The sequence below is a fragment of the Lynx rufus genome, unplaced genomic scaffold (assembly GCF_022079265.1).
Source record: "Lynx rufus isolate CCGP_SWC_20201006 ecotype Redwood Valley unplaced genomic scaffold, mLynRuf1.p SCAF_6, whole genome shotgun sequence".
NCBI lineage: Eukaryota > Metazoa > Chordata > Mammalia > Carnivora > Felidae > Lynx > Lynx rufus.
Window position 1 is genome coordinate 69,254,436 of NW_025814878.1, and position 19,520 is coordinate 69,273,955.

At 34.5% G+C, this 19,520-nt stretch overlaps 1 protein-coding gene across 8 annotated transcripts in view; it reads left to right on the forward strand.

The window, feature by feature from the left end:
• SNX14 (sorting nexin 14) overlaps positions 1-19,520 on the forward strand; it is an 81,693-nt gene that overhangs the window by 27,340 nt on the left and 34,833 nt on the right. For all 8 annotated transcript variants that reach the window (XM_047103254.1, XM_047103247.1, XM_047103246.1 and 5 more), the window contains exons 7-14: positions 4,514-4,598; positions 11,654-11,810; positions 13,340-13,415; positions 14,424-14,468; positions 14,573-14,653; positions 14,753-14,867; positions 18,566-18,721; positions 19,028-19,152. In XM_047103254.1, the coding sequence (XP_046959210.1) occupies positions 4,514-4,598; positions 11,654-11,810; positions 13,340-13,415; positions 14,424-14,468; positions 14,573-14,653; positions 14,753-14,867; positions 18,566-18,721; positions 19,028-19,152 (840 nt within the window). The remainder of the gene's footprint in view (positions 1-4,513; positions 4,599-11,653; positions 11,811-13,339; positions 13,416-14,423; positions 14,469-14,572; positions 14,654-14,752; positions 14,868-18,565; positions 18,722-19,027; positions 19,153-19,520) is intronic.

Below are 19,520 nucleotides of genomic sequence, written 5' to 3' on the forward strand. Positions count from 1 at the left end.
CTATAGACACACATGCTTGTATACTGCCTTGTCAGTTTGATAGAATTGAGCACATTGACAATAAACTGGTATATATCATCTCTCTACAATTACTAAATAAAGGTAAATCTTGTTAAATGTTTCTATACTTTTTTGAGAAATTAACAAAATAGTCAATCACTGTAGAAAAGATATGCAAAAATATGAATAAGCAGTTCACAAAAGAAAAATAAAATTGGCCAATGAACACTTGAGACTATGTTGTCTCACATCAAATAAATAGTTTTTTGATGAGATGCTCTTCTGTTGCCTATCAGATTGGGAAAGAATGATAATGTCTAGTAATGGTCATTGTGGGGAAACAGGCAGAACAAGTACAAATCCAAATTGGTATAACTCATATACTGGAGGGCAGTTTGGTAATCTTTAACAAAAGACTTAAAAACGTCTATACTCCCAAATTTAATTATATTTTTGATAATATATTTTAAATAATCATGAGATGTATGTAAAAATGAATGCTCGAAGATTCATTGTAGTATAATTTAAGAAAAGGAAAACTGAAAAGAAAATCTGATGTCTAATGATAAAATTGTTGATTAAAATATAGAACATGCTAATTATAGAATCCTGTACATCCATGAAAAAATCGTTTTGTAGAATAGTACTTATTTACATGAGAAATTATTTTCCTTATATAATCAAGTGGAAGAGGCTGGAAAATAATATATGTGGTATTTTTCCACATTGAAAACAAAGCTTACATATTAAAGCTTGTTAATATGTGTATTAAGTACATATATATCCTTATTGTTAACTCTTACCAACATGATGGGTTGATGCTGATTTTTGGTTCTTACCATGCACTTCTTTCAGTTCATCTTTATTTTTCTTCATATTGAACTTCTGCCATTTTATAAATAGAAAAAAGTTGATAAATATTAAACACATTGTCTACTTTTTAATTAAATTTTTTTAATGTTTATTTTTGAAAGAGAGAGAAAGAGAAAATGTGAGTGGGGGAGGGGCAGAGGGAGGGAGACACAGAATCCATAGCAGGATCCAGGCTCTGAGCTGTCAGCACAGAGCTTGATGTAGTACTCGATCCCATGGACCGCGAGATCATGACCTGAGCCGAAGTCAGACACTTAACTGACTGAGCCACCCAGGTGCCCCTTAATCGTATTGTTGAAAAAATTCTAAGGCACATATATAGAGTTTAATTGGAATAAAAGATTTAGTAAGAAATATCAATTGGTTGATAGTAAATCACTTAAATTACAACTTAGAGTAAGTCAAATAAAATCAATTGATCAAAAAGCTGATTCATTACAATAAATTTATAAGTATTAATTTAGAAGAATAGCTCTGCTGTGTTAGGCTTTGAGAAAGCCTAGTGATTTTATTTATTTATTTATTTATTTATTTATTTATTTATTTATTTTTAATTTTTATTTTTTTAACGTTTATTTATTTTTGAGACAGAGAGAGACAGAGCATGAACAGGGGAGGGTCAGAGAGAGGGAGACACAGAATCTGAAACAGGCTCCAGGCTCTGAGCTGTAAGCACAGAGCCCAACGCGGGGCTCGACCTCACGGACCGTGAGATCATGACCTGAGCCGAAGTCGGACGCTTAACCGACCTAGCCACCCAGGCGCCCCAAGCCTAGTGATTTTAAAATCATAGTACCTCATACTTGGATTGCTTTATATGTACTTTTTGGTAACAGCTTTATTGAGGTCTACTTTGTATACCAGATAGCTCACTCATTTAAATGTTCAGTGTTTTTTCAGATATTCCTGGAGTTATGCACCATCACAGCAATTTTATACCGTTTCTATCACCCAAAAAGAGACCTCATTCTTTAGCCATTAATCCTTGTTCTTTCATCCTCTTAGCTCTAGCCAACAACCAGTCTACTTTCTGGCTCTATAGATTTGTTAATTCTGGATATTTCATATAAATGGAATCATGTAATATGTGGCCTGTTGTGACTGGTTACTTTCACTTGGCATAAAGTTTTCAAAGTTCATTCATGTTATAGTTGTAGCATGTATCAGGACTTCTTTGTTAGGTCTGAATAATATTTCATTGTGTAGATATGCCACATTTTGTTTATCCATCCATCAGTTGATGGACATTTGGATAATTTCCACTTTTTGGCTATTTTGGATAATGCCATAGCATTGTGTACAAGTGTTTTTAATGGTTTTGGGGATATATATTTTAATTTCTTTAGGGTGTAAACTTAGCAATATAATTGTTGGGTCAAACGAGTGACTCTGTTTAATTTTTTGAGGAACTACCAGACTCTTTTCCAAAGTGGCTATACCATTTTACATTCCCACCAGTAGTATATGAGGGTTCTGATTTCTCTACATCCTTGCCAGAACTAGTTATTATCTCATTTTTGGATTCTAACCATGCCTAATGGATATGAAGTAGTAACATTGTGGCTTTGATTTACATTTCCCTGATGACTTGTGGCATTGAGCATCTTTTCATATGCTTATTGGCCATTTGTATATCTTTTTTTCAAAAATGTCTATCCAGATTCTTTGCCATTTTTTAACCCGGGTGTCTATTCATTATTGAGTTATAAAAATTCATACGTATGATTTGCAAATATGTTTTGTTTTTTGGATTGTTAACGCTATCTTTCCTTTTCACTTTTTTTTAAATGTTTATTTTTGAAGGGGGTGGGCAGAGAGAGAAAGGGAGAAAATCCCAAGCAGGCTCCACCCTCAGCACGGAGCCCAACATGGGGCTTGATTTCACGACCATGAGATCATGACCTGAGCCCGACATGAAAAGTCAGATGCTTAGTCAGTCAGATGCGACTGAGCCATCCAGGCACCCCATCCTTTCTTTTCATTTTATCTGCATCATTATCCGGGGAGATAAGTGGGTCATTATCATACCCATTATATAGCAACTAACTTTGATGAAGTGTCAGAGGTAGCTAATGGGTCAAGGATTATGCCTGGGTCAACTTATTCCTAGTACAGTGTTCTGTCCTTGATACCATTGCTTAAATAATGTAAACTGGCAGTTTGGGGGTAATGAAAACAAAGAATCATTTAAGGGTACACAATAGTGGTGTATTTTTTTTTAAATTAAAGTTTAGTGACGAACCCATTATTTTACCATTTTGATTGTGACCTCAAGTCTTTAAAAATGGAACTTATAAATGAAAATTTTCATGAGTATTCTTAGAAGATTTTATATAATATTTGAAAACAAGCATCCTGTTTGATAAATATTATAGCAATTTATAATCACTGAGGGCAAGAAATGAGGGAGAAATGAAGAGTCGTGTTATTTTGCAACAAGAAAAGCAACTAATAAAAATATCCCTTCTTATTGAATATGTTTTATCTTATACAGCCAAAAGATATCTGTTAACTGCTCTGGGTTTTACTGGTAGATCACTAAAAATTGGGGGTTTATGATCCATCACAGTTACTAGATTTATTAGCCTGGGATTTTCCCCCCTTCCTTAATGTAGAATTTAAAAAGAAGGGTTAACACAAAACTTTACTATAATGCAATATTTTCATGCCTTTGATAAAGGGAAAAATATAATGTGTTGAGTATTGTGGTAGAGGATAAACCTGTTGAAGTCAATAAACATGTTTTTGGTGATTCATTTTATTTGCAGTTCAGTCTTATTTTTTTTATCTCTTTTCTGTGCGTGCATATAAGCCCTCAACCTTTCATTGCTAACCTGCAATAATCACAGTTTCCAGCCTTTAAGCTGAAAAATGTCTGTGGGGAATGATGAAATTTAGTGTTATTCCAAAATAGAATGCTTCCATATAGCCTAAAACCAGGATTTATCTTGTAAGCTGAATGGAAAACTTCATTTTTAAGTAACCTTAATAAACAGAAATTTATGGTCTCAAAGGGATAATGTTACTTGAGATTTTTCTTTGTGTTTAAAAGAAACACATGAAAGAACTAAGAATAAAGATATATTTTGTGAAAAATATAGTATATAGTGTATGCATTTCATTTGCATTCGTATGCATTCATATACATTTTCTTTAAAAATTTTTTTTAATACTTATTTATTTTTGGGAGACAGAGAGACAGAGTGCAAGGAGGGGAGGGCCAGAGAGACAGGGAGACACAGAATGTGAAGCAGGCTCCAGGCTCCAAGCTGTCAGCACAAAGCCTGATGCGGGGCTTGAACCCACAAAACGTGAGATCATGACCTGGGCCGAAGTCGGACGCCTAACTGACTGAGCCACCCAGGCACCCTTAATATACATTTTCTTTACCATGGTAGAAAACTGTCTAAAGTTACAGTTAGTATGATCCAAGAAAATTATTTTTGAAAGATTTCTAAATAATATCTCTAACTTTTAAGATCATGTGTTCCAGCATCTTAAATATAATATTCCTGCCGTTGTAACTCACTGGTAATTATTTTATTTTAATGTTATTTTATTTATTTTAATTGTTATTTTATTTTAATGTCATTTTATTTTTAATGTTAAAAAGTATTATTTTAATGTTAAATTTTTCCAGGTGGATATTCCATCTATTATAACCAAGAAACTGTTAAAAGCAGCAATGAAGCATATAGAAGTGATAGTTAAAGCCAGTCAGAAAGGTAATATAGTTTTCTACTACAAAGTTTGAGTGATTTTTATATACCAGCTTTCACCTTAAATACCTAAGTATGAATACTGATGCATTAACTGATATTCACAAATGCTGTGAAAGTATTCCTTTAAACTGAAATCTTTTTCAGTATTTTGTTTTACAATGTAAGTGATTGCAAAAACGCAGTAATCTGTGAAAATTAAAATACAGTTAACTTTTGGATACATTATTGATGACTTTCATCTTTTTTTTGAATAATAGTCTTGCCTTCATTACTTCCTCTGAGGTACCTCACATAATCTCTTCCCCCTTTCTTTTTTTCCTAATGATTTCAACAGTTTTGACCTATTCCAGCCCATTGTATATATCACTACCATTTAATTTCATAGTACTACAATTATCATGTTCTCTCTCTACTAAAATTAGTGACTCCGCTATAGAGGCTAAATTGTATACTTAAATACTTTCTTGTCTAGTCAGATATTTTAATCTACCTTTGTCTTTAACTGTGTATTATGCTTTGATTAGGATCACCTATTTGTGTTTTTTTGTGTATGTCCTGGCCTCTTTATACTGTCATGATTTGCACATAGTAAATGTTTCCTGATTAATGAGTGAAATCTTCATTTGGGACTTTTCTTGCTCTTAGATCAAACTGGAATTTTTCTTTAACAAAATCACTTCTGTGTTCTAGGGTTGATTCTTTACAAAACTGATTTTCCTTGTGTTTGCATTTGGTATTCTTTGTCAGTGCTTTCCTAATGCTTTTGGTATTCTTTATCGATACTACATACTACTCCATGTAGATAACCATGTGGAAGAGGTTTCATGGTCATATTTTCTGGTAATTACTATATATTATATTCCCCTTCTGGAAATTCCCAGTAAATACTAGCATACCAAAATTTCTGAGTAGTCCTACAGCAAAGAAATAGCTTTGACTACTTAGTTTTTAACTTACCACATCCCAAATTCATCTGAACACAGAACCAATTTTCTGTCTCTCATAATATCAGTTATATAATCAGTTTGTTTGGGGAAATTATGTTCTCAGCAGGGTTGAAGTAAAATTAAATCGAATCATTAGTTTGTTTTTTGCTGAGTAATTCCTCAGGTATGAGAAGCGTTTTAAATTCTATATTTGAATTAGTTTTCTATGTTCATCTTATATCATAAGAACTAAAATAGTTTTACCTTCAACATGTTCAAAAAGTAGAAGAGTTTGAATATGTGGAATTTAATTGAATAAAAAAATTAACTTAAAAATCATCATCCTGTCACTGGCAAAAACAAACTGATTGTCTTTAGCCATTTTGTCAAGGCCAAACCGTCAGGAAAAAGCATAGGAAAAGTGGTTTTTTTTACTAGTAAATTTCTTTATTATTTTTTTAAACATTTTATTTTTAAGTAATCTCTATACCCATTGTGGGGCTTGAACTCACAACCCAGAGATCAAAAGTCACATGATCCACCAACTGAGCCAGCCAGGTGCCCCAGTAAATTTTAGTTTTTAGAGCAGTTTAAAGTTTACAGAAAATTGAACAGAAAGTATAGAGAGTGCCCATCTCTCTTTCTTTTCCTCTATTAACATCTTGTATTGGTACATTTGTTACTATTGATATACCAATATTGATACATTATTATTAAAGTCCATAGTTTTCATTAGGGTTTACCCTTTGTGTTGTACATTCTGTAGGTTTTGACTAGTTTCACCTATCATCTCTCCCTCTTTCCTTCATGAACCTTTGGCAACCCTTGATCTTTTTACTGTCCATACAGTTTGCCTTTTCCAGAATGTGATATACTTGGAATCATAATGTGGCCTTTTCAGACTAGCTTCTTTTATTTAAAAATAATGTATTTACGGCTCCTCCATGTCTTTTCATGGCTTGATAGCTTATTTCTTTTTTTGTTTTTTTAAAATTTTTTTTAACATTTATTTATTTTTGAGAGACAGAGAGATACAGAATGTGAGTGGAGGAGGGGCAGAGAGGGAGACACAGAATCTAAAGCAAGCTCCAGGCTCTGAGCTGTCTGTCAGCATAGAGCCCAAAGTGGGGCTCAAACCCATGAACCGTGAGATCATGACCTGAGCCAAAGTCGGATGTTCAACCAACTGAGCCACCCAGGTTGCCCCTGAATAGCTCTTTTCTTTTTATTGCTCAGGTATATTCCAGTGTATGGGTGTACCACAGTTTATTTATCCATTCACCTATTGAAGGATATCTTGCTTGCTTCCAAGTTTGGGCAGTTATGAATAAAGCTGCTACAAACATTTGTTTGCAGGTTTTTATGTGAGAAAGGTATTTTTTTTTTAATCTTTTTTTTTTTCAACGTTTATTTATTTTTGGGACAGAGAGAGACAGAGCATGAATGGGGGAGGGGCAGAGAGAGAGGGAGACACAGAATCGGAAACAGGCTCCAGGCTCTGAGCCATCAGCCCAGAGCCTGATGCAGGGCTCGAACTCACGGACCGCAAGATCGTGACCTGGCTGAAGTCGGACGCTTAACCGACTGCGCCACCCAGGCGCCCCGAGAAAGGTATTTTTAATATAGTCTTTGTTCTATTTTTTCATTAAAAAAATTTTTTTTCATGTCTATTTATCTTAGAGAGAGAGGCAGAGTGTGAGTGGGGGAGGGGCAGAGAGAGAGAGGGAGACGCAGAACTTAAAGCAGGCTCCAGGCCCTGAGCTGTCAGCGCAGAGCCCGACGTGGGGCTTGAACCCACGAGTTGTAAGATCATGACCTGAGCTGAAGTCAGACGCCCAACCAACTGAGCTACACAGGCGCCCTTTTTTTTCTTTTTTCATTTAAAAAAAAATTTTTTTTTTTAATTATAGTGTTTGTTTTATTTATTTATTTATTTATTTATTTATTTATTTATTTTTTTAATTTTTTTAACGTTTATTTATTTTTGGGACAGAGAGAGACAGAGCATGAACGGGGAGGGGCAGAGAGAGAGGGAGACACAGAATCGGAAACAGGCTCCAGGCTCCGAGCCATCAGCCCAGAGCCCGACGCGGGGCTCGAACTCACGGACCGCGAGATCGTGACCTGGCTGAAGTCGGACGCTTAACCGACTGCGCCACCCAGGCGCCCCTATAGTGTTTGTTTTAAAGACAAACACTTTGAATTCAGGCTTTGAGTAAATGGATGTATCTTTTTTTTTTAAACTTTATTTTTTATTTTTTAAAATTTACATCCAAATTAGTTAGCATATAGTGAAGCAGTGATTTCAAGAGTAGATTCCTTAATGCCCCTTACCCATTTAGCCCATCCCCCCTCCCACCCCCTCAGCAACCCTCAGTTTGTTCTCCATATATATGAGTCTCTTTTGTTTTGTCCCCCTCACTGCTTTTATATTATTTTTGTTTCCCTTCCCTTATGTTCATCTGTTTTGTGTCTTAAAGTCCTCATATGAGTGAAGTCATATCATTTTTTGTCTTTCTGTGACTAATTTCACTTAGCATAATACCCTCCAGTTCCATCCACATAGTTGCAAATGGCAAGATTTCATTCTTTTTGATTGCCAAGTAATACTTAATTGTATATATATATATCACATTTTCTTTATCCATTCATCCACCGATGGACATTTGAGCTCTTTCCATACTTTGGCTATTGTTGATAGTGCTGCTATAAACATGGGGGTGCATGTGTCCCTTCGAAACAGCACACCTGTATCCTGTGATAAATGCCTAGTAGTACAATTGCTGGAGGTTTTTTGAGGAACCTCCATACTGTTTTCCAGAGTGGCTGCACCAGCTTGCATTGCCACCAGCAGTGCAAAAGAGATCCTCTTTCTCTGCATCCTCGCCAACATCTGTTGTTGCCTGAGTTGTTAATGTTGGCCATTCTGACAGGTGTAAGGTGGTATCTCATTGTGGTTTTGATTTGTATTTTCCTGGTGATGAGTGATGTTGAGCATTTTCTCATGTGTCGGTTGGCCATCTGGATGTCTTCTTCGGAGAAGTGTCTATTCATATCTTTTGCCCCTTTCTTCACTGGATTATTTGTTTTTTGGGTGTTGAGGTTGATAAGTTCTTTATAGATTTTGGATACTAACCCTTTATCTGATATGTCATTTGCAAATATCTTCTCCCATTCTGTCGGTTGCCTTTTAGTTTTGCTGATTGTTTCCTTTGCTGTGCAGAAGCTTTTTATTTTGATGAGGTCCCAGTAGTTCATTTTTGCTTTTGTTTCCCTTGCCTCCAGAGACGTGTTGAGTAAGAAGTTGCTGCGGGCAAGATCAAAGAGATTTTTGCCTGCTTTGTCCTCTAGGATTTTGATGGCTTCCTGTCTTACATTGAGGTCTTTCATCCATTTTGAGTCTATTTTTGTGTGTGATGTAAGAAGGTGGTCCAGGTTCATTCTTATGCACGTCGCTGTCCAGTTTTCCCAGCACCACTTGCTGAAGAGACTGTCTTTATTCCATTGGATTTTCTTTCCTGCTTTGTCAAAGATTAGTTGGCCATATGTTTGTGGGTCCATTTCTGGGTTCTCTATTCTATTCCATTGATCTGAGTGTCTGTTCTTGTGCCAGCATCTTTTTTTTTTTTTAATGTTTATTTATTTTGAGAGAGAGAGCGCAAGTGGGAGAGGGGCAGAGAAAGGGAGAGAGAGAATCCCAAGCAGGCTCCACACTGATATGGGGCTTGATCTCAAGAACTGTCAGATCATGACCTGAATCAAAATCAGGAGTCTGACACTTACCTGACTGAGCCACCCAGGTGCCCATTTTATTTTTAGTTGAACTAATCAGTTTAATAAAATTCCCAAATTATTTTGTCTCTAAGAGAGTGATAATTTGAAATTTATTGTTGAGACTACAAGAGAGGGGTTGTTAATTTGCTACTATTAATGCAAAAAGTGGTTCCCAGTTATAAAATTGTCATAAAATGCTAGATTAGATTCATTAATAATATTGTAGTTAATGAGATCCATAGAAGTAAAAGGCCAGAGCTTAGAAGGACTTTCATTTTATTCAAAAGTCCTGGTATTCTAAATATTATGACAGGGAATTAGATAGACTTGTAAAAAAGGTTTTCAGATTTTTGAATTTTCATTTCTTTAATGCGTGGATTTATTTTCTAAATTCTTTGGCCCCACAATTGTGCATAATTCAGAAAGTAATTAAATGTTCATCTCTTCATCCATATTCCTTTTACTCTCGGTGTTTTCTCTATAATCTGTCTTTTGAGAAGAGGGTTTATATAGATGTTTTCTATGTAAGTACTTTTATGGCTCTTAGAAATACTGAATGTGTACACATTTAGAAACACTGGTTTAATTTAAATTCAGTAATAAACTGTGCAAAAGGACCTTACTCTCTAGTCTTTCATCCTAAAGATAATCCCTTTGTCATGAATTCTGGAGACCTTTCCTGCTTTGGTCTGAAAACTACTAACTACTGATGATTAGTAGGGATTAGTCCATGCTCTGTTTTCCAGCATCTATATTTTGTTTACATTCCCAATTAAGATTTTCCTCCCTGTATTCTCTTAATGTTTTGCATGATTTATTTTCTCATTATCTTGAACTACAAAAAACTTTCAAGTCTGACAGATGTTGAATAGATTTCAATCTAGTGATTCAATTTATATTTTATGTGTAAATGCTTAATCACATTGACTATTATAATTACTTACACATTTTGCATGATGACTTTTCAGTGTTGATAATTACTTAACTATTTACTGATGTGGGAACTGAGACTTACAGGGATTATATCATTTGTTCAAGATCATATCAATTTGTTAACGAAGTAGAGTTGTAATTTAGCATGGCTTAGTCTTATTTTAAATTCCGGCTCATGACAAATTTTTAAAAACCTGTGTCCCAAATTCTTGGAGAAAATGCTTAGCAAATAATTGGATAATTATGAAATAAAATGCATTTCTTGTAAAAACTACATCTGCCTTTGCCAGTCCTTTTGTACCTCAGGCGCAGATGGCCTTCATTTATCTTCTTAGTATTCACACTAGTAGTATGCATATATTGACTTTTTTGGGTAAATGTGCTTGCATTCTCTTTTAATAAAACTAGAAGAAAATAGTGAAAAATACATGCCATTGAATTAGATTAAGATTCCCTTCATAGAAGCCATGATTTTGAAACTAGGCACAGAATGCAAATAGGGGAAAACATGACTTGTTTTTCTTCTACTCTTTTGAGGTCTGTAAAAAACAGTGGCAATACTATTACCTTTAAGTTAAAATATTTAGTATTTGACCTTTAAAGAAAACTTTCTGTTAATATAAGTTTTGTCATCAGTTAATATTCATTAAGTAATGTATCTATTCATAGACTTATACAGTTCTGTACCTCTTGTGTCCTATATGCTGGGCAGAAGGTACAGAACTTAATCAAAAAAGCCAGTTTCTATACCATAAGTGCTTTAAAAGATTACCTGAATTATTTTGATGTTGAAACAGAGACAATAAAGAATTTTAACAGGGTTTTTGTTTTGTTTTGTTTTTGTATTTGCCAAGGATGAACAGATGTAACATTTGATAGCAACAGCTTTGTATGTGCTAGAAATTTTCTGTAGTTTTTCCACTTTTTAAAATAAATATTTGCTTTTGTTAATATAATTTGTGGGTTTTTTTTTAAGTTTATTTTTAAAGAGAGAGAGAGAGAGGGAGAGAGAGAAACCTAAACAGGCTCTGCACTGTCAGCACAGAGACTGACGCAGGGGTCCATCTCTTCAATTGTGAGATCATAACCTAAGCTGAAATCAAGAGTCGGACGCTTAACCGGCTGAGCTACCGAGGCACCCCTGTTTAATATAATGTGTAAAATAGTGATACAAGTTAAAATTCTTGCTTGCATTGTGAAAGGGTCTTTTTGTCAAATTTTTGCAAAATTGAAAACTGGCAAGGAGGGAATTATTCTTTTTATATCCTATTTGTGAAAATTTTCCCAGTAAAATACATATTGGAAAGAAAGGAGGGTTATGAAAGGAATAACTGTGTTAAATGATTTTCTGTTTGTGAGTGGAAATGGGTGGAGTTAGTTAATGTTACTTAACTTCTTTCAATATTTATTTTTTAATCTCTGTAGTAGAAAATACAGAGTTTTTACAGCAAGCTGCTTTAGAAGAATATGGTCCAGAGCTTCATGTGGCTTTGAGGAGTCGAAGAGATGAATTACACTATTTAAGGAAACTCACTGAACTACTTTTTCCTTATATTTTGCCTCCTAAAGCAACAGACTGCAGGTATAAATAGACTGGAAAATGTCATAGCGGTATTTGCATACCATGCCATATGTGTATTGATATTCTTTTTTTTTTTTTTTTAAAGTTTATTTTGAGACAGAGAGCAGGGGAGGGGCAGAGAAGGAGGGAGAGAGAATCCCAAACAGACCCCACACTGGTAGCTTGGAGCCTGATGTGGGGTTCAAACTCATGAATCATGACATCATGTCCTGGGCTGAAATCAAGAGCCACCAGGCGCCCCTGTATGTTGCTATTATTGATCATAATAAGAGTACACTAAAACTTGAGATTAGGCAATGATGTGAATAACTTTTCATTTTTAAAGAAGTACGGTTTGTCCGGTCTTAAAATGCCATTTTAGGTACTAAGTATTTGGATATGTTGTGTTGCTTAGAAGGTTTTTTTTTTTTTTGGAAATTCCCAAGGTAAATATAGATAAAATCAGTTTTTTTTGAGATCATTATACTTTGTTCATTCTTGGTGTTCCATTTTAAAGACATACACATTGTGACTTAGTGGCAGAAATACTTTGAACAAACTAAACTGATATGTTTGTATTTTAAGATATATACCTGAGAAGAATAATTAGAATTCATCTAGACTGTCCTTCCTTGTTCTGGCAGGAACATGTTTAGATTATTGCATAAAGTTACCTCATTACTCTTATCCTAATAATTCTTAGAAGAGAAATTATGGCTTATTTTTAGTGATGTACTTTTTTTTAATTTTATTTTTTATTTTTTTTAGATTTTATTTTTAAGTAATCTCCACACCCAACATGAGACTCGAACTCATAACCCCTAGATCAAGAGTTGTATGCTCTACCAACTGAGTCATCCAGGTGCCCCTAGTGATGTACTTTAAATATTACTTTATTTATGACCTAAAATTTGTATTAACATTTTTTAAATTTTAAACATTTTAATGAAAATATTTTTATTTTAAAGAAATTAATATATAATGTTACTTATTTTTTTAAAAAGTTTATTAGAGAGAGAGAGAGAGAACCAGCGGAGGAGGGGCAGAGAGAGAGGGGGACAGGATCTGAAGCAAGCAGGCTCCTTGTTGACAGCAGAGAGCCTGATGTGGGGCTCGAACCCACAAACTGCGAGATCATGACCTGAGCTGAAGTCGGATGCTTAACCGACTGAGCCTCCCAGGTTCCTCTATAATGTTAATTTAAATATTATAATTACAAAGTAATTATACTGTTAAAAACCTATTAGTTTTAAACATTAATTTCAAAATAAATTAAATATTTTAAATATTCCGAGATGAGTATTTTCTAGTGCTCACCCAAATCCTTCCTGTTAAGGAAATGCTGTTTTCTCTTAAATAGTACTCTCTCCTGGTCAGTACAGGACTCCCAAGTGTGGTCTGTGAACCACTAGCATGTGCATTACTTGGGAACTTTTTAGAAATGCAGAATCTTGGAACATATTTATTGAATCAGTCTGCATTTTAACAAGATCCCCAGGTAAGAACTGATGTAAATCACTGAATATGTCTAATACTGTTTATTTTTCCAGATCCCTGACCTTACTTTTAAGAGAGATCCTGTCTGGTTCAGTGTTCCTTCCATCTTTGGATTTCCTAGCTGATCCAGTAAGGCTTAAAAAATGGTTTTGAATTGTGGTAAAATATATACAAAATTTATCATCTTAAATGTTTTTATATGTATAGTTCAGTGGTATTAAATACATTCATTGTTGAGCAACCGTCACTACCACTCATCTGTAGAATCTTTTCATCTTACAAAACTGAAACTCTGTACTCATTAGATAATAATTCTCTATTCTTCCTTCCTCCTAGCCCCTGGCAACCATCACTGCACTTCCTATCTCTATGAATTTGACTACTCTGGGTACCTCATATAAGTGGGTCCAGTCAGTATTTGTGTTTGTGACAGTCTTATTTCCCTTAGCGTGATGTCTCCCAAGATTTATCCATGTTGTAGCATATATTGGAATTTCATTCTTTATTAAGGATGAATAATATTCCATTGTAGGTATATACCACATTTTTCTGTTTATTCATCCATTGATGGACACTTCAGTTCCTCTTACTTGAACTAGTAAGATTTTGAAGAAACAGGAATAATTTATAAACACTTTATTTTTACATGTATGGAGTATTTACATTATGCCAGGTGTTGTTTTAAAGTTTTTTTTATTTATTTATTTTTGAGAGAGAGAGAGAGAGTGAGCACATGTGTAAGCAGGGGAGGGGCAGAGAAAGAGAGGGAGACAGAAGATCTGAAGTAGGTTCTGCACTGACAGCTCAGAGCCTGGCATGGGGCTTGAATGCACAAACCGTGAAATCATGACCTGAGCTGAAGTCAGACATTTAACCGACTGAGCCACCCAGGCACCCATATAAACATTTTGAATGCCAAAGTCAGAATAACTTTTCTTTGCCCACTTTCCTAAAAGCGAGGCCCTGCATCACAGATTTTTTAAAGTCCCTCTATATTACATATGTGTAGATGCTTTGCCACTGTTCCATATTTTCTTCATTTTTCTAGAAACTTCCACGATATGAAAAAAGTTTTGAGAATTTTGGGAGAAGATAGTAATGGAATTATTTTGACCTATGTGTATTATTTTCTATTAGGATACTGTGAATCATTTGCTTATCATCTTCATAGATGACAGTCCAGTGAGTATTATATTAGAAACATTCAGATTGCATTTAATTTTTGATTTATATCTGTCCAGTCACATGGCACTTGTATTGAATTAATAAATTCTCTTTCTTCAAAGCCTGAAAAAGCAACTGAACTGCCTTCCCCTTTGGTTCCATTCTTGCAGAAATTTGCAGAACCTAGAAATAAAAAGCCATCTGTAAGTATTTTTACCAATAAAATATATTATTTTTGATATAAACAATTTTATCATGTGTTTATATGGCCTTAACTTACCCTTCTCTCATATTGTATCAAGGTGCTGAAGTTAGAATTGAAGCAAATCAGAGAGCAGCAAGATCTCTTATTCCGTTTTATGAACTTTCTGAAACAAGAAGGAGCAGTGCACGTATTGCAGATATGTCTGACTGTGGGTGAGGCTTACCGTGCACTTTAGCAAAGTCATTTTTATGCTTTTTAATACATTAAATATTTTAAATATATTTGAGTATTTAGATCAGATTTGATGTTGTTGTAGTGTGTCATTGTACTAAATTTCTTTTTACTAGGTATTCTAAGATCACCTTTGAGTTGTCTCTGGTGTCCACTCCTTTCCACATTGTAACATAATCTATAACTGACCTCGATCAACTGACTTCCTCTTTATTTTTTAAAAATTTTTTTATACTTATTTTTGATAGAGACAGAGCACAAGTGGGGGAGGGGCAGAGAGAGAAGGAGACACAGAGTCCGAAGCAGGCTCCAGGCTCTGAGCTGTCAGCACAGAGCCCAACACAGGGCTCGAACTCACAAACCGCGAAATCGTGACCAGAGCCAGAGTTGGACGCCCAACCGACTTAGCCACCCAGGCATGCCAACTGACTTCCTTTTTAAATATAACTTAAAAAAAATTGAGGTGTAATTTACAGTGAAACTCACAGAACTTAAATGTACAGTTTGGTCAGTTTGGAGACATCTGTACATCTGTGTAACCTACTCCTTTATCAAGATACAGAACGTTTCCATCACTCCAGAAAGTTGGGGTCCTTCCCAGACGAGCTACCCCTGCTCCCACTCCTGCCAGAGCCAACACAGCTCTCATTCCTTTCCCCACAGATTACTTTTGCTTGTACTGTTTCCTGATAGAAGTGGAGTACATCGTGTGTACTCTTTTGTGCCTGGCTTCATTGATTTAAGATTATGCTTTTTAAGATTGATTCAGGTTGTTGTGTAGAGGAATAGTTTGCTCTTTTTTATTGCTAAGTAATACTCTTTTATATGAGTGTACCACAGCGTGGGCTTTTTTTTTTTTTTAATTCATTCTTGTGGATGGGTATCTGGACTGCTTTCACTTTTGAGCTATTATAAAGAAAAAATTGCTATGCATATTCTTGTCTAAAGATTTCTGTTGGGCATATGTTTAATAACTGGAAGTAGAATTGCTGGGTCACAGGGTAGATATATATTTTGTTATATGAGAAATTACCAAATTGTTTTCCAAAGTGGTTGTACTATTTTTGAGTGGTTGTACCCTCCTTAGCAATATGTGAGAATTCTGGTTGCTTTACATCTTTACAAAAATTTGGTGGTATTTATTTATTTTTTTAATTTTAGCCATTTTAGTGGGTGTGTGGTGGTATCTTATTGTGCTTTTAACTTGCATTTCTCTAATGACTAGTGTTGAACACTTTATCATATGCTTATTGGTCATTCGAATATCTTGGTATGTGGAAGTGTTTAAGTCTTTTCCCTATTTTTTATTGAATTGTTTTTCTTGGCATTGAGTTATAGGAATTTTTTTTTAAGTTTATTTACTTATTTTGAGAGGGATGGAGAGAGAAGCAGGGGAGGGGGAGAGAGAGAATCCCAGGCAGGCTCTGTGCTGTCAGCATGGAGCCTGATGCAGAGCTTGATCCCACGAACTGAGATCATGACCTGAGCTGAAATTGAGAGTTGGACACTTACCTGACTGAGCTACCCATGTGCCCCAAAGTTCTTTATATATTCTAGATGCAACTCTTTTGTCAGATATCAGACTATGACTTGTGTTTTCATTTTCTGAATAGTTTTGATGAGTAGAATTTTAAAATTTTGATGATAATTCAGTAGATCTATATTTACGGGTAGTGCTTTCAGAGACTTCCATAAGAAATGTTTGTTACCCAAAGTCAAGGTGATATTATCTCTAGATGCCTGTTTTTCTCTACATGCTTTATAGTTTTATATTTTACATGTAGGTTTGTGACCTTGAAATCTTTTTGTTTTGGTATTAGATAGGAGTGGAGTTTCATTTTTTCCCCTCGTATGGTTATGGATATCCAGTTTTTCTGATACTCATGTTTTTTAAGTTTATTTATTTATTTTGAGTGAGAGAGAGAGCGCGCACAAGCAGGGATGGGGCAGAAAAGAAGAGCGAGAATCCCAAGCAGGTTCTGTGCTATATCAGCATGGAGCCTGATGTGGGGCTCAATCTCGCGAACTGTGATATCCTGACCTGAGCTGAAATCAAAAGTTAGACACTTAACCGACTGAGCCACTCAGGCACCCCCTGATACCCATTTTCTGAAGAGTCATTTCTTTCCCATCTTGAATTGTTAAATTATTTGATCATGTATGTGTGTTTCTGGATTCTCTTCTGTTCCATTGATCCATATGTCTGTTTTTTTGGCCAGTACTACAGTGTTGATTATTTTGACTATATAGGATTTTTTTTTTTAATGTTTATTTTTGAGAGAGAGAGACAGAGTGTGATCAGGGGATGGGCAGAGATAGAGGGAGACCTCTACCTCTATCTGTCTACCTCTGTCACTGCCCCTCCCCCACTCGCACTGTCTCTCTCAAAAGTAAACAAAACATTAAAAAAATTAAAAAAAAATTTTAAATTGTTGCTAATATACAGAAAGAGAACAATTTTGCATATTGACTTTGTATCCTGTGCCATTGCTGCATTCATTTATTAGTTCTGGTAGCTTTTTCGTATATTTCCTTAAGATTTTCTACATATGTAATTGTGTCAACTGCAATACAGTTTTACTTTTTGCTGTGTAGTGTTTATGCCTTATGTTTCTTTCTCTTGCCTATTACAATGGCTAGGCCCTTTACAATAATGTTGAATAGAAGTGGTGAAAGTTGATATCCTTGGTTTTGTTCCTGATCTTATGGGGAAATCACTTAGTGTTATACCATTAAGTATGGTATTACCCTGGGCTTTTTTGTAGATATCCCCTAGCTGGTTTTACGATTTCCTCTTTATTTTTGTTTCTCAGCAATTTGACTCTACTATGTAGTTTTCTTTTTATATGTTCTTCTTGGGTTTTACTGAGAGTCTTGGATATGTTGCCTTGGGATTCTCACTCTCCTTCTCTGCCCCATCCCTGCTTGTGTGTGCTCTCTCTCTCTCTCAAAATAAGTAAATAAACTTTAAAAAATGGGTATCAGAATGGGTTGGTGTCTTTCATCCTTTTTGAAAATTCTTGGCTGTTATCACTTCAAATCCCAGGATCATATATGTGGTGTTCCCTTTTTTAAAACTCTTTTCTTTCCTCTCTGTTTCAGTTGGGTAATTAAGAATTAGGGAGTGAACTCCATATTACTACCTCTTCTAATAAGAAAATGCAGTTAATATTTTGTCTCCTGCTGTCATCTGTCATTAGAAAAAAAATGATTCATTTGTTTACATGCTCAGCTCCATCAGTAGTCTGTAGTCTCCATGATGGAAGGAAATATTATTTAAAAACATTGGAACTTTAAAAAGCCTTAAGTTTCACTGTTATTTAGTGAATTAGATTTCAAAATATTAATGACCACTGGTATAAGAAGTCAATCAAATATGTTCTTTAAATAAAAGTTTTAGAAATCTGTTTACTATTCTGAATTTTAGAAATTTGTATTGCTGTGCAAGTGTTTACATATTTTATGTTAATATAGAAAATATTTGGTTAAAAGTTTTTCTTTCATCTGGGCAGTTATTTTATTTCCAATTAAAATTATTTTAAAAGCTTAAAATGAATAGATTGTAATTTCTGTTTTTAATATTGATTACAATTAGACTGGGAATAATATATTATGTTTTATATTGTATTGTGTTATATTGAAAGAATTCATTTTTTCTTACTTTTTCCTAATTTGCTAGAGGAATTCAATGATAGAATTTTGCGACCAGAGTTGTCAAATGATGAAATGCTGTCTCTTCATGAAGAGTTACAGAAGATTTATAAAACCTATTGTTTGGATGAAAGTATTGACAAAATTCGATTTGATCCCTTTATTGTAGAAGAGATTCAAAAAAGTAAGTCAAAGATGTTGATGAGAATATAGCCCTTTGACCACTTTTAATGTTTTCAGAGTTTTCTCCTGTATTCATCTAACAAGATAAAAGCTTTGATGAGAAATTTACTCACAATTCACATAGCTAATACTTGCCAGAACTTGTTCTGATTCCTCATCCTAGTGTGATTTCTGTACCTTATAAGTGGATTTTCTGCAAAACATAATTTTAGGACTGTTTGAATGTTCTTTCACTGTCATTTTAAACTAATATATAATGTATTTATGGTATTCATAAACAATTTCTACAATATAATTTTTTTAATAGTTGCTGAAGGCCCTTATATAGATGTTGTGAAACTTCAAACTATGAGATGCCTTTTTGAAGCATATGAACATGTACTGTCTCTCTTAGAGAATGTGTTTACACCTATGTTCTGCCACAGTGATGAGGTAAGTCAAAATATTAATCTTGTTTGAGAATTTTCCTTCAAAATTTAATAATGGCTTTGATATCAGTAGGTGAGTGATTCAAAAAGCAAAATAAAAATGAAACATGATTAACTAAAAAAGTGAGTACTATGTTTCACTACATACATTAATGGAGATTAGAAGTTTATTGTAAAAATGATTCTCAATACCAAAACTGTATTTGTATATATATGATTAGGTAGATGACTATGGCCAAATAGATCTACCTGATATGCCATATGCCTCAGTGGCTGTGTAATGCTGTGGTGATGCAGAAACTCCATTCTTCTTTTACGTACATTACTACAGACATGTGGAAATTAAATGGCCTGAATATCTCTATTTGCAAT